Raw genomic sequence first — 15,443 nt, 5'->3', positions numbered from 1 at the left:
TCGATGCTAACGCTCAGAAGATAAAACCCTGTGGGCCAAACAGAGTCCTGCACAAACAAAACAGGAAAACGGATCTATACTGTATATACTGCAAGGTTTCTGTAATCTTCAAAACAGACATGGATAATTCATATGGCAATACATCACATTGGATCCTCTAGCAATGCATTATCGTTAAATGACAGAAAATGCAATACTGCCGTCCTTAATGTATGGCAGTGATTTAAAATGAAGCTTCTGCCCTTTGTTAGTCTGTGACTGTTTGACATTATTGAAATATGAGCTTATTGCCCAAACTTTAATGGAGAAGTGACGGGAGTGACATTAACTTTAGCCGAGGCAACTAAACGTAGGGGATATTTTGGCTTTACTCGATAATTAGTGTGTTTCTGGTGATATTATAAATATGGGATTTGGAAAGAAAACCAATCAGTGTATGCAATAAATAGCTCTGTCAAACAGGTAATACTGGGCACTGTTTACCTTGTTTTCAGCTGTTAAGTGTGTTTTACAGCTAACACAAGGCTTTTTTGAATATATATTATAAGATATTTCTCATTTATCGGAAACATGAAAACTGTTTGTATTTGTGTAGTTATGCTGAGGTTATATTGACCAGAAGCATTAAAGATTTTAGAGTAACCATGGTATCTAAGGCAATAAACGATCCACACAAATGATTCTGTATTTCAGACCCTTCCACCGTCTCCACTGTGTGATGCTGCTGAGTGTAACACAGCAGGTCTGGTTGTGACATGAAAAATCCTTCCTCCACGTCCCGCTCTAGCAGAGCTGTACTTCATAAATCTGCTCATTAAGAATTTAAAGATTAACCCATAAAGAACAATTTAACTGTAAAAACTGAAATTACGATACAATGAGAGATTATTGTGCTGGAAAAGTGATATTTTGCATCAATCGTCCAGAATGAATGATCGCCGTCCTCTGCATTGCTAAAGACGTCTTCCAGCTGACCAATCTGATGCGAGAACTTAGAGAAATCTACTTTCTAATGAGCAAAATAAAGTGGTTCACGTTTCCTGCACTGCTGTTAGCTTACAGAGTACCCATCCGTCTCCAGGTTTTATAGAAGATGCTGACACGTCAGTCAATGACGGCTCGTCCTATTCATTCATTACCAATGTCACTACCACACGGAGATCGATACTGCAGCTACTCCTCTGCTCTTGGGGGATTTCTTCTGTTTAATATTAATGCAAACTGATCTTTTCTTTATTTTTGGTAAATGATTGAAATTTAAAAATCATCGTGCATCAACATAAACGGAAATCACATTTGCAAATGAGCATGGCGGTTTGCCAGCTGCTGCCAGAGTCAGTCAATGACAGAGTAACTCGACTGACAGCTTGAATCCCAAAGTTGGCAGATGTGACAGATGGCGGGCTATAACGTGACATTTCACGGGCTTTTCATTTCAGGCCTAAAGGAGACACCTTCTGAGAAAACCAGCGTAACTTACAGAAGATAGAAACGGCAAAAAACAGCCTCTTCTGCAGAGAGACAGAGCCAGAATAAACATGAAGCCACTGAATATATGAGATAGCATCTATAGATATTTACATTCTGTCTCTTTGTGAAAAACATTACTGACTTTGATTTTGATCAATTTTTTGCTGATATTCTGTAGTGATGGAGGATAAATCTTACCAACTATATTTCCTGCGGTGCCACCAACATGTCAGAAACTGACCTTGCCCCGTGTTTAAACACAACACATCAAAACTTCCTGATCTTTTAGATGAAGTTTCTTCTTCTTTCAGCTGCTCCCTTCAGGAGTAACCACATCGACTCATCTGCCATATCCCTAACACCCTCCTCTGCATGTCCTTCTCTACATCCATGTACCTCCTCTGAAGCCTTCCTCTTTTCCTCCTGCCTGGCAGCTCCATCTTCCATCCTTTATCTAGTATATTAACTTTTCCATTAGTACTTACAACCAAACAAAGTGTACCGTTTCTGCCTCAGTATTGGTAGAGTAAAAATAAACTTTTTTTTTTATATCAATAGTACACAAAGATTTCTTTCTGTTTTCTCCTGAGAGTTTGAGCCTCACAAGGACACAGCTCCTGCTGTTTGAGCTTCGTTTGGTTCTTTTCATTAGTTGGTATTATTGAAAAACCAGCTGAACTCCTGGTATTGTCAGAATTCATTCACAATATGCACACAGTCAGGATCAGGCAATGAAAACTAATTATTAAAATGATCATTTTCGTTCATTGGCTTCAAATGTGAAAGTTTAGTGTGTCCTTTACCTGGTGGTGTGTAGGCGTCCATGGAGCTCTGGACCACAAGCGACCGCCTCTTCGAAGGCATCGGCACCGCCATCTTTCTTTCTTTGTGCTTTGCCAGGGCTGCCTGCACCGCCTCCGTGTGCACATCTGGAAACATATGCAGGACATATAAAAAGTCTCTGTTAGATCCTTCTCATTCACAGTGATATAATGAATAATCACATAATCAGAGATGTTTTTTAAAACTACACTTCAGTGAGCTAACTCAGTGTTAGCTGTTGAATTCCTTTTTGTCGGCACAAATGAAAATTACTCTGCAGATACTCAAAGGGTGCTTAAGATTTGGTTATCCAAAATAAGAGGTTACTGGTTTCCCCCAGCATTTAATGCTTCTGTATAATACAAAGTGAGAATTGTGAATTTAAAAGCTATACACTATATATTTTTTCCCCCAAACTACTCCTAGACCAACGTACCGTCAAACATCAGGGCTGGAGAGCAGCCGACTGATGTAACTGGGAGAGGATGAATTAATACATATATTATATATGTATTATTATGTGTAACTGTAGCAACAGGCTAAATTTACCCCTTATTAGCATTTAAGTTCCTTAAAAAAAGCATTCTATAATATTTAGTTACATAATATCACATTTAAAAAAGGTTTAACTATGCATCATATGTTATCATGCATGCACTAAGAGCTCTGATGTCCAGTGCAAACATACAAATTAGATGGAGTCCACCCTGCAGCAGCAGCACACAGAGACAGAGCAGCAAACAAGAGCAGGACTATCCTCTGTGTTTCTGCTGCACGGTTCTCTTTACAACGAGCACCATGTTCCCATTTATTCTCATTCAGTTTACGTGCACAAACATTCCCAGCCTGACAGCAGCTCCCATGAGGCCCTGTGGTTTCTGACTGGATTAGGTGCAGGGCGTGTCGGCGAAGATGTTTCGTAAATTGGTGTTTTTAAGAGTGAGATAGAGTGCTGCATACAGAGTCACAGCTGGGTTTGTTTGAATGGTGCCCACTGCCAAAAAAAGGCAAACGCCACAAACGCCGACACAGAGCAAACGGGCGTTTGGCCCGATAGTGACATATTAAGACATTAGTCAGAACGAACGGGGCTCACAGACGTCCGGTTGTTTGGCTTGTGGATGTGCTTATATAAGGGGAACAGAGGTAATTTAAATCTCAAGTGCACATTTATTGTCTCCCGGTTGACTGAGTGTGACTGTGCAGTGTGTGAAAGCGAGCATGTGGCATTTAAAGGTGCTCACATGGCTCTTCTTTTTCAGTTCACTGGGTTAAACGGGTTTTGTCAGGATTTATTATGCATCAGATCAAACTTTAATAGCTTCAATTCTCCAACAGCTTGTAGGGACATAATAATAAAGTAAGCCCAGTTCCACCACCTGTCAAGGAATTCAAGCTTTACAACACCACATTGTTTCTTTTCTTATTGGTTTCCTGTCTATCTGTATTACCATCGCTTGATGTCAGTAGAACAAATTCCTACAAATTACTTTTGAATAAGACGCCACTGAAAAGATTGAAATCCTGAGTTAATCCTGTATTAATCTTTAGTCAACACCAGATGGAACGAAACTGAACCGCATCTTACAAGAGCTGTGGAAGATTTGTCAGGAGCTCATTGCATAGATGTAAAGCAAACACTGGATTTGTTGTAGCTCGTTCTGCATGTAGCAAGAAGACTCAAGATATCAACGAAGATGTGGTTTTCCTGATGTCTGAGAAAGTCATCAGAGCTGGTAGCAAAATACTTCAAGACCTTCAGAGGCCAAAATCTATCCAAAAACCACCAAACACTAATCAGTTTTGCCTGATCTGAAATACAAGTACATGTATTTGCATAAAAGAAGTAATATGAAGTATTAAGTTATAGCAATTATTAAACCTGATTTCATCAATGATATTTAAATTTATTCAGTCAAGAACTGATGGAGCACCTCTTCAACCTGAGCCTGAGGTTGGGAAGAGTCCCACAGCTCTGGAAAACCTCCTGTGTTGTACCAGTGCCAAAGACTTCACGCCCCAAGGACCTCAACAGCTACAGGCCGGTGGCTCTGACATCCCACCTGATGAAGACCCTGGAGCGGTTGGTCCTGGCTCAGCTTCGGCGTCTAATAAGCTCATCACTGGACCCACTTCAGTTTGCCTACCAGCCTGGCATTGGAGCGGATGATGCCGTCATTCACCTCCTACATCGTTCCCTCGCTCACCTGGAGACCGCTGGAAGCACTGTGAGAATCATGTTCTTTGATTTCTCCAGTGCCTTCAACACCATTCTTCCCTCGGTTCTAAAGGACAAGCTGGTGAACTCTGGAGTGGACCATCACCTCACTACCTGGATTTTGGACTACCTCACCGACCGACCACAGTATGTGAGGACTCAGGGCTGTGTGTCGGACAGGGTCGTCTGCAGTACGGGGGCCCCACAGGGAACGGTTCTGGCTCCGTTCCTCTTCACCATCTACACTGCAGACTTCTCCCACAATTCCACCCAGTGCTTCCTGCAGAAGTTCTCTGATGACTCTGCAATAGTCGGCCTCATCACTGATGGGGACGACAAGGAGTACAGAGGTCTGACCCAAGACTTTGTGGACTGGTGCCAGCTGAACTACCTCCAGATCAACGCCAGTAAAACCAAGGAGCTGGTGGTAGACTTCCGCAGGCACAAGCATTCTCCACTGCAACCACTGAACATCCAAGGTATGGACATTGAGGCTGTGGACAGCTACAGGTACCTTGGTGTTCATCTGAACAACAGACTGGACTGGACTCATAACTCAGACGCCCTCTACAGGAAAGGGCAGAGCAGGCTGTACCTGCTGCAGAGACTCAGGTCGTTTGGAGTGGAGGGCCCACTCCTGAAGAAATTCTATGACTCTGTTGTGGCTTCTGCTATCTTTTATGGCGTGGTCTGCTGGGGCGGCAGCATCTCTGCTGGGGACAGGAAGAGACTGAACAGGGTGATCCGAAGGGCCAGCTCTGTTCTAGGATGCCCTCTGGACTAGGGCTGCTCAATTAATCGAATTTTAATCACGATTACGATCTGGGCTTTCAACGATCATTAAAAATGACTGAGCCGATTATTAGCCCCTCCCTCATGCTTTACTCTCGCGCTGCTCCGTGTGGCAAATCAAGCGCACTGCTCTGCATTTCGAACACGCGTCACAACAATTAAGAGGACCCGAGGGAAGCTCGGAAAGCTAAGCAGAAGTTATTTGGAGAGGAGAGTGACTGCCGTTGGTTGAAAAGAAAGGTAAAGAAAAAAAACTTCAGTGGTGTGGAAACATTATGGGTTCGCGGAGTCAGACGTGGATCAAGTAGACACAGTGTGTAAACTTTGCTATGGTGTCGTAGCTGCACCACAGAGCAACACTGCAAAGTTCACATTTTTCATTTATTTCTTATATTGCAAACATTTGCACTGTTATCAGTATTTGCACACTGTTTTATATTATTTTTTTAAAGTCATTATTCAATACATTGTTATTCTTAACCCTTTAAAGCCGGTCAGAGCAGCATGCTCGTTTTGTATAACTATTTTAAAATCCCTGTAGAACCTGAACCGCTAAGCTAGCACAATAAATTTTTTTCCATATGAAACCAGAGGAGTTACATCTTATGCCATCAGCTTGTCCTAGGTCACGGTTTCCTTCCACATATAGCTTTGCAAAAATTGCATAAAAAGCGCTTGCAGGAACAAAAACATAATATTCCAGAAACAGGCTTTGCCGATCCGATCAGCTGTTCATAACACTTCCCACATTGAAAAAGACGTCAACGCGAACTATCGCAAGTGACGTCATTTTCGCGGAAAATGTAGTTTTTTTACTTGTAGGCCTTAGAACTCGAATTGCACTGCTGGAAATAGTTTATTTTGATGCACATGCACATTCTTTGCAAATTTGCATCATAGGATTGTTTTTTTGTTTTTCCTGCAGTATATAAAAATTGCTGTATCTCCAAAATAAAACTATGAAGACACTCAAAATAAATTTCCTGTTGTTGTAAACTATTTTTTGCAACTTTTTTGTATTTAAAGTTTTGAGGGATAAACCTCTTAAATTTCTCCAAGTAGAAATATATGTAACAAAACAAAAACGATTTTCAATTTTTTTTTGTAGTTTATTGCACTTTTTTGCAATTAATGTAGTTACTATGGACTTAATACATACACATTTTAAAAATATGGGCTATAACAGTTGTATTGATGTATAGCAACGTGAAATGCTCCCACAAATGGCACTACAGCATGTAAAAAAAATATATATATAAGCTCTGGCGGACGAAATAAATATCGTCAAATAATCGTGATCTCAATTTCAGTGAAAATAACCGTGATTATCATTTTTGCCATAATCGAGCAGCCCTACTCTGGACCCAGTGGAGGTGGTGAGTGACAGGAGAATGGCGGCTAAGCTGTCATCCCTGATGGACAACATCTCCCACCCCATGCAGCAGACTGTGACAGCACTGAGCAGCTCCTTCAGTGGGAGACTGCGGCACCCACGGTGTGGGACGGAGAGATTTCGCAGGTCTTTCCTCCCCACTGCTGTCAGACTCCATAATAAAGACTTTAACTGATCAAGCACACACATCCACACATGTGCAATAACACTAAGTGCAATAATCCTTTCTGTCATTGTTGTATTTTTACTCAGTTGTATATAGTATTTGTATTTGTATTCTATTTTTATCTTATTGTATATTTATTTTATTCTACTGTATATAGTATTTTATTTTATTCTATTCTGTACAGCTGTGTACTGTATTTATTCTTATTGTATTCTAATTTTTGCCTCATAACTTTTGCACTGTCCACTTCCTGCTGTGACAAAACAAATTTCCCACGTGTGGGACTAATAAAGGTTATCTTATCTTAACTCCAAATTATAATCAGTCGACTTTACTGGAAGAAGCTGGGAAGTCCTTCAGTTTAAATCTACCTTTCACTTCTCTAACAGTCGTGAACAAATATTTCTCTGTGATTGATGACATCATAACTATTTTTCAATTAACCTGGTCTGTGTGAGGGGAAAAAATGAGGCATATTTGAAAGATAACAGGGACACAACTAAATGCCAACAAGGTCAGAGGTCAAAACCTGCCTCTCACCTGATCGGTAACGTTCGTCTCTGGAGCCAGAAGACCGCCGGCGGTGGTAGCGGGAGGACGACGACGGGGTGACGGGCGTTCTCCTCTCCTGGCCCATGGACGGATCCATTCCTAAGGCACAGGGATGCTGATTAAAATTGTATCTAATGACATAAACAATCGTCACATTACATTTTGGCGAGAGATCTCAAGGCACCTGGTGTTTTGCATGCTCGCTGACTGACAAGGATTAATGAGAAGCAGCTATTAACAAATCGAAGCCTGGTAATAAACTTGATTACACCTGCTACCACCAGCCCAAATGTCAGCTATGAAAAAGTCTATCAAGGTGATTCTCTCCACTGTTGGTCACAAACAAATATTCATGAGTGGTTGGAATATTGTTTTAAAAATAGTCATAACCCGAGAACACATGAAACACCATCAGCCACAGACTGGCCTCCCCAGAGCAGAGAAAGCGGCCGATTCATGGAGACTACTTCAAGAAAGGAAAAGAAGGTTTGTCTACAAGATTTCAGGCTGTGTTGAAGAATAAAAGTGGTCAAAAAATATTGACTTTGACCTTGTATAAAACACTGATTTTGTCTTATATACTGTATTCCCATGAATGTTTGCACAGTTCAATAAATCGCTACTCCCATTTCTTTTCGAGAAATGGCAGGTGGCTCAAGACTTTTGCACAGTAAGCAAAATATGTCGTCTCAGTCGACACAACAATTTGTAATTCAAAAAGTAAGAGTCCTCAGATGTAAATCATCACACTTACTTTAAGCAAGACTGGCTTTAGTTATTTTATCACAACACAGTTATTAGTCTCCTAAAGAAAATCTGTATCAGAAATCAGAAAAAACTAGAAGCATTTTAAAACTTCTAAATCTAAAACATACACAACAGATCAGTCTTGGTTCACACTTGTGCACACACACATATCTTTAAGCATGCACAAACACACTCACTCAGAGAAAACAACCTCCCTACACAGCAATCAATAAGTCTGATGATAATAACCACCCTGTTACTGACAGCTACAACCGATCCACAGCCGGTGATCTATGACCATCTATCTCAGCTTCATACTTCTACCCTCGTCTGTCTTCATTAGAGCTCTCAGTGTGGCTCAGAGTGCCGCTGTTGCTCAGGCGAAAAGCTAAAAGTTGATTAGCCAATCATTAACGACTACCAGGAAGCACAGGGATAAACGACAGATCTGGAAAACACCTCGCCTTCTTGTTTCCTCTGGGGAACCGAGAAGGATGGATTTCCCTTTCTCCCGATTCAGTCAACTAGCTCTTTGTCCTGCTTCCTTTCCTTATACTCGTTCTGCACACAGACTGCACAGCTGTCTATTTGGCTGCTAAAAACAGGCTATACAACTGTTCAACAGGCTGTTTTATAACGCCAAACCTGTTACATATACAATAACGGAAAAGCTCAAAAATGCAAACCAAAAACGAACTGAAACTCAGGATTCAGAGCAGGTCACCTGCTGATCTGAAGGTTGGTGCTTCGATCCCCATCTGCTCAAGTCTGTCTGCAAAGATACTTATAACCCCAAGTTTGCTTTCTGATGCCTCGATCGGAGTTTGAATGTTAGATAGAAAGAACTTACACACGCAAAGCACAAAACAAAGTGTTTATATAAATGTGGAAAGTAGTATGAAGTGCTCAGTTTGAGTAGAAAAGCACTATACAAGAACCAGTCCACATGTATATTTATACACTGTATGTTGTTATCCTTTCTTTTATAAACAGTTGTTTATGTGCAGGGTGTGGTGTTACATGATGCGTGTCTCTTTAGGTGTTTTCGCTTAAAAAAGCTCAGGAAGCAATATAATTAAAAAAAGAAACCAAGTATACTATATGTGGTTTTTTCACTTTCAGGAAATTACATAATGTGCTCTTACAGAAAATGCCCTCTCCTTACTGGCATCTAATGCAACAAATGTTTTGCATGCTTGAAGCACGACACAGAAGGACTGACAACCGTAATGTGCTGTGAGAAAGTAACTTTTATAGACCACAGACAGATCACAACTGTGCCTTTGCTATATGCACAATATTGAATGTGCATACATTCATTGAAGTCAGCAGAATAACTACATAAAGAAAATATTCATATTACACCAAATGTATAAATTTGTACGAAATTACTTTATTTCCTCTCAGAAAATGTATTTAAAAGTATTACAGCAAATGCGAATAGATAAATGTAAACATAGGAGGACATTCATGAGGCATCGTACAATGTTTACAAAGTAGAAGTGGTTACAACTCTGTCAGTAGTTACAGGTTTTCTGAAATCAGAGCTCTGCAGTTGATAGGTGTTTTCTAGCTCCCACACCAAAGTGCTAAACATCAAACCTGATCGCGCCTGACCCGCCTACTTGAGCTTGCACAGCTCAGCGGCGGCTCCTTCTGAAAGCCAAAGTCCGATACGGAGCGGCTGAGTGAACTTCGTCATGACTTTGTGGAGGAGTTTTACGGTATCGGTGACACTGTAGAAGGACAAAACACCTGCACTGTGATCCAGGTACACTCCCACCCTGGAGGACCAGGTACCTGGGATCGGGGTTCTAATGTTGTTATACTTGAATTCGTAGCTATTTTTGAAACAGTCTAAAGCCCAAGACTTGTCATTGTTCCCAAACACGCATTCAGCGAAGCTCCCCGTTCTGCTGATACTCTTGTATGAGACGGCTACTAAAACGCCTTTCCCGCTCCTCTCCACCTCCAGGTAGTGGCGTCCAGCAGATCCCGCTGCCGTTCAGCCCTTTCTGCTGCGGCTGAGACTTTGATATGACCTTTATGATCGTCTTTGGAACAGAGATAACAGATGCAGTGCTGATCAGTGCGACAGAACAACTTCATCACCTCTTGATGGCGAGAGCAGATGTTTTCCTGAAGACTTGCACTTGCTTCCACAAGCCTGTGTTTCCTCAAGGGAGGTATATCATAGTGAGGCTGGAGGTGCGCCTCACAATATGAAGCCAAACACTGCAGACAGGACTTGGAGGCTTTCGTTTCGTTCAAAAAGCAATTTGTAGTTCCTGTAAAGTCTGATTTTTCAGGTCTGAGGTGTTAACCAGAATTCCACAATGCGTACATTTTTACATCGCTTTTACTGTAATTCATAGTTATTCCGGTTACCCGTCACAAATATAAACATATCCTGCTTTCAGAAACAATATGCCAGTGACAAAAACCTTGGTATGACACAGATAATCAGTTTACTGTGGTGTGTAAGCACCAATAGTCATATGCCTAAATAGTCACAGAGCATAGTGGCTGATAGGCAATCAGTATATACCTGTAGATAATCACAAAGAGTGTGATGATGTGATAAACGTGAATATACAGGCTTGTAAAAGCAGGTCAGTTTGCCAAGTCATGAAACAGGAGAAGACTTGTTGGCATGTAACCGCAGCTATTTTTAGAAACTCTAACCGTAGTCATCATGTGAAGGAAAATGTTTTGGAGAACTCGGGGGAATTCTTACAACTCTGGCAAAAGTCGACAGAAACTTCTGTTGCTAGCTCAAACAAACATAAGGACATTTTATAATCTGGGCCATGAAAGGGCCAAACAAGTTATTCATTTGTTCAAAGAACCACAGAAGTCTCATGAAAGTTTGCCCAACCATTTCGACGGTGCTTTGTAGACTTGGAAAAGGCTTGCGACTGGGACAAACTAGCTATTATACGGGGAAAATGTTTAAAACACCAATTTGAAGCAGCTGGAAAATGGGTCCACACTCGGTTTACTTAGGCCTGGTCGCTGCAGAGGTCGTGGCCTCGTCTTTCCAAGTTAGAGTAAGATGCAGCTGGAGACTGGTGTTTAACTCTAATCTAATTGAGCTTTAAGCTACATTTATCAGTTTACAGTACTGTTCCTACCAAGGTCTGTGGTTATAGTCAAAACCGGCTTTATAAATAACCATTATCACATTATTATTATTATCTTTTCCACAGAGGTTTTAGGCCCTCTGTTAGAGATGAGCTGAGTAACTTTTATATAGTTGAGATTTGGAAATGGACCATGAACACCTTGGTCTAAAAGTATTCTGTGCACAGTAACAAGCCAGCCGACAGTTTAGTTTAAGTATCCTAGAATTTTACCAAAATCCACATTTACAAGTACTTTCAAGTAATCAAATTGGAAATTCTAATAATGATTGATTCAAATCATCATGGGTTTAAAAATAGTTTTTTATTGGCTGGTGAAATTAATCCTTGAAGACAGTTTATGTTTCAAATTTCTTTTTAAAAAACCCTAGAAGTTATCTTACTGACCCCAAATCAGTGCTCTGAGTCTACAGCTGTACACTAGAGTTCACTTAAAGTAAATGCAAGAGAAGGAAAGTTTTTCATTTTCTATTTTTTCTATTTTGGCTGAATGTAATGACATCAAAGTGGTAAATTCTCAGTACTGGAGGGAAAAGGAGAATCAAACTATATCACCCTGACTCCATACAAAGCAGTGCGGATTAAAGCTGAAATACACCACGGGGAAGGAAACTGTGCTGGTGTGTGTGCTTGTTACAGAAGGAGAAAAGGAGTATTGTGTTGTTAAGTGTGTTCAAGAGAGGGTCTGAAAAATGGGAAAAAGGGGTTATTGTGTGTGTGTGTGTGTGTGTGTGTGTGTGTGTGTGTGTGTGTGTGTGTGCGCACAAGAAGAGTACATTACAGGACTGAAAGGAATGAGGAGTGCTGGATTCATGCTGGGTTGTTCTTGTATTACTCATCCTGCATGGACTCAGATGCCTTTCACTGCCGACCTGGTTTGTCAATAGGTTACGGTTAGAGTTAAGGTTAGGGTTAAGGTTAGGTGGGTAGAGACTGTAGTTACAGTTCAGGTAAGGCTCCAGGAAATCAGTGTTAGTTGGTGAAATGTTCTTAGAAGTGATTTAAACGTGAATGTGTTAGCGGCCAAGCAACACAAGGAGGAGTGTGTGTCATCTGCCCCCCTCCCAGAGAACTGGGGACGACCCCCCGCTGGGTCTGGATGTGAATACCACACATTCTCTCCATCCCACACTCCTCATTCCATCCCATAATGCACTTCCTGCCATTCTCCTTGCCTATGAGTACATATGCTTGTTCTCTCTCTCACACACACACACACACACACACACACACACCAGTATCTACTAGTTATAGCTTTGGCAGAGCCAGTGTGTCTGCTGGTTTTCACTTCAGTCCCATCCTTCACAGTCATTCTGACTTCTTTCAAAAGAAAACAAACCCCTACTATCAGTCTGTTAGACGAAACACTGAAATAAATTTAAATGTGTATCTTCTTACGAGGACCTTCAACAAAACAAAGGCACGATCAGCTCTGCCTTACTTGTGAAAATCTCTGTGATGACAAAGCTGCCCAAAATGGGATTTACTGTGTGTCCTGTTAAACATCGACAAGGAGAGAAAAAAGTGCCGTATTCAGCCAAAGACAAAAGAAGGTTTCATGATGCACACACACACACTCGTTTTCATATCTTAGTGAGGACATCTTACCCTAACCATCAATAATCCTACCCCTCAGCCTAAACCATAACCTAACTGTAACTGAGCCTCAAACTCGTGGGAACGGGCGTTTTGTCCCCATCAGTGACTGTTGGTCCCCACAAGTATAGTAGCATGACAATTTTGTGTCCTCACAAAGATGTCTAAACGTGCACACAGAGTAGCTGAGATGTGTGCGCTTCACTCGCCTGAGTGCAGTCTGAAAGGACAGAATCAAAAGAACCCACAACGATGGATCCATCGTGGAAAAGCTGTCACTGCTTTATTGGAAGGTCGGCCCTCATCCACGCTGATCAAATGGGAAGACCCGGACACTCTCAGACATGCACAACATTTTAAGAGACTGAAGTGTCACTGGAGACCAGCAGACACACTGGCTCTACAAAAGCTATTACTGGGAGCTGTTATTAATGAGAGGCTGAGCCTTCAGCTATCGGGCTCCCCCCTCCTGCAAAACCAGCTCCTAGTTTGGATTCGGGAGACAGACACGCTCTCTAGTTTTAGGATTACACTCCAAACTTTCCTTTTTAATAAAGCTTACAGTGAGGGCTGCTGACCTTGGACCATCCTTCAGTTATGCTGCTGTTGCTTGTATTTCTTCTCCACTGGTCTCTTTTCACTCCCCAAATGTTTATACATCATTAAATTGTGTCTGTTATCGCCCTCTCTTTTACGCTGCTGTGTTTGTGTGAGACTGGGAGAGAGAACAACATGGTCGGGGTATCAAATAATGAGGTCAGTGTACGTACAAGTAATCCTTGAAGGTTAGGCTCAAGATTAATCTAAACACTCAGTTTCAGACAAGTTTTTCTCGCCTTGCCTCTGAACGATACCAGCTATCATCATCTCAGACAAAGCTCTGGCTGTGAGCACAGAAGCCCCGCCCACTAGCTATTCAAATATTCTGTTTATGAGGAGCAGCCAATCAGAACAGCTGGACTAATAAATAAGGATTATTTTGAACTGTGAATCATGCAAAGCTACTATAGTTTAAAACAGCACAGTGTGTGTGAGTGAGCAGTTCAGTTAAAAGGGCAGGATGAAGCTTTAAAGAACAGCCTGCTTTACCTGGTGCTTGAGGTAAGTAGGCTCCAATCAGCTTGGATCGCTTCTTCTCATAGCCCTTCTGTGTGATGTCACCTGCCATAGAGAGAAAGACAGAGCAAATTTTACTTTCCTTATTCTCATACAGCAATACCCAGCGAGAGAGCCAAAGTCAGTGTTAAGTAAAACATGGATGATCAATGTTTTCTAAACTTTACTTCAAGATTCAGAGATCATTAAAGCTGCACTGGGCATGCAGGTTTTTATGTTTTTTTAGATAAATGTTCACTGTTCCAGCTCCTACAAGCATAATTTAAAAAAACAATGACAAATTAACAATAAGACTGCAATGAACTGAATACATTTCCCCTGAAAAAGCAAAACAATTTAAGGTACTACAGCATTTATAGAGATCACGGTATGCTTATCGCTTGCTTACGACCAGATGATTCTGTTTGAATGAATGTGAATGTGCATAAATGAGGAACTCAAAGCACTGCAGGTGCAGCTGATTCACCTTTCACAGTGCGACAAACCACCTCAAAGCTTGCTGACCGATCTCCCCGAGCGATAAATCAAACCTCGCTACGGTACCATCAGCAGATTTCCACGCAGCACAAAGCACATCTGAATCCAATAGCGCTTTTATAAACGATTCCCAGCATTGGGTTTTAACCTCCGGGGACTGTCAGATCACCAGGAGGGGAGGGGCTGGTGCATTTCAAAAGAAAGTTAAGAAGAGAGAGCCAGAAAATTTGGGGGTGAATCACTGCAAAGTAAATATGCGACTGCTGAGTATAAACACACAACAGACCAAATGAGTGTGACCCCACCCCTAATTATACTCCAAGTAAATGTAGCTGGAAAAAACAAAGTAACAATTTCAGAGAAAGGCAGAAAGCCACAGAGTGAAGGATTATGGGAATTAGAGTTTTAAGAACCAACACGGGCCCCAGATTACAATATGCATTTATATTAATATTTATATAGAGGTAAATATATTATATATACACTGATAAACAGTAAATACAATATAGTCTTTATTCTATTTCTAATTCTACTCTATTTCAAATAAAGTTACAGTATGAAAGCTGGAGAGTCTGAGGAGGTTTTGTAGTTTGTGAAATGCTGAATGGTAGTGACTGAGGGAGAGTCAATGAGCCAACAAGTCATTATTGTATAAATGTATTTGGTGGAGACACTTGGATGTGCGTCTATGGGAGCTGAGGCCAGCTGATGTTCTTTATATTGTTTTTGATATTTGTTTCCATTTTCTTAAGCATCAGTTTTAAATATGCACTGAATATGTGCTAATTTACAAAAACCTGAAGATTTCATTTAGCTGACATATTAGAATCAAACGGTTTTACCCTATAAACAAAAAACTATGTCAACAGCCAGAAAGAGTCGGTTTCCATCGCGCTGTTTGGGATAAAAGACTTTGTAAATCCGGTTCTGAATCAAGCTTACTAGTTGATA

At 41.1% G+C, this 15,443-nt stretch overlaps 1 protein-coding gene across 5 annotated transcripts in view; it reads right to left on the bottom strand.

Annotated features, from left to right (window-relative positions):
- Positions 1-15,443, bottom strand: part of LOC146687076 (disco-interacting protein 2 homolog C) — a 208,411-nt gene that overhangs the window by 78,412 nt on the left and 114,556 nt on the right. For all 5 annotated transcript variants that reach the window (XM_085439203.1, XM_085439204.1, XM_085439205.1 and 2 more), the window contains exons 2-4: positions 13,989-14,060; positions 7,402-7,512; positions 2,274-2,399 (exon numbers count right to left, since the gene is read on the bottom strand). In XM_085439203.1, coding sequence (XP_085295329.1) covers positions 2,274-2,399; positions 7,402-7,512; positions 13,989-14,060 — 309 coding nt within the window. The remainder of the gene's footprint in view (positions 1-2,273; positions 2,400-7,401; positions 7,513-13,988; positions 14,061-15,443) is intronic.

This window comes from Copadichromis virginalis, linkage group LG18, assembly GCF_057382275.1.
Source record: "Copadichromis virginalis isolate Kocher_CV1m ecotype Utaka linkage group LG18, C_Virginalis_male_GT1.1, whole genome shotgun sequence".
In the NCBI taxonomy this organism is placed as follows: Eukaryota; Metazoa; Chordata; class Actinopteri; order Cichliformes; family Cichlidae; genus Copadichromis; species Copadichromis virginalis.
Note: the sequence above shows the minus strand (reverse complement) of the source record. Positions and strands in the feature narration are given on the sequence as shown.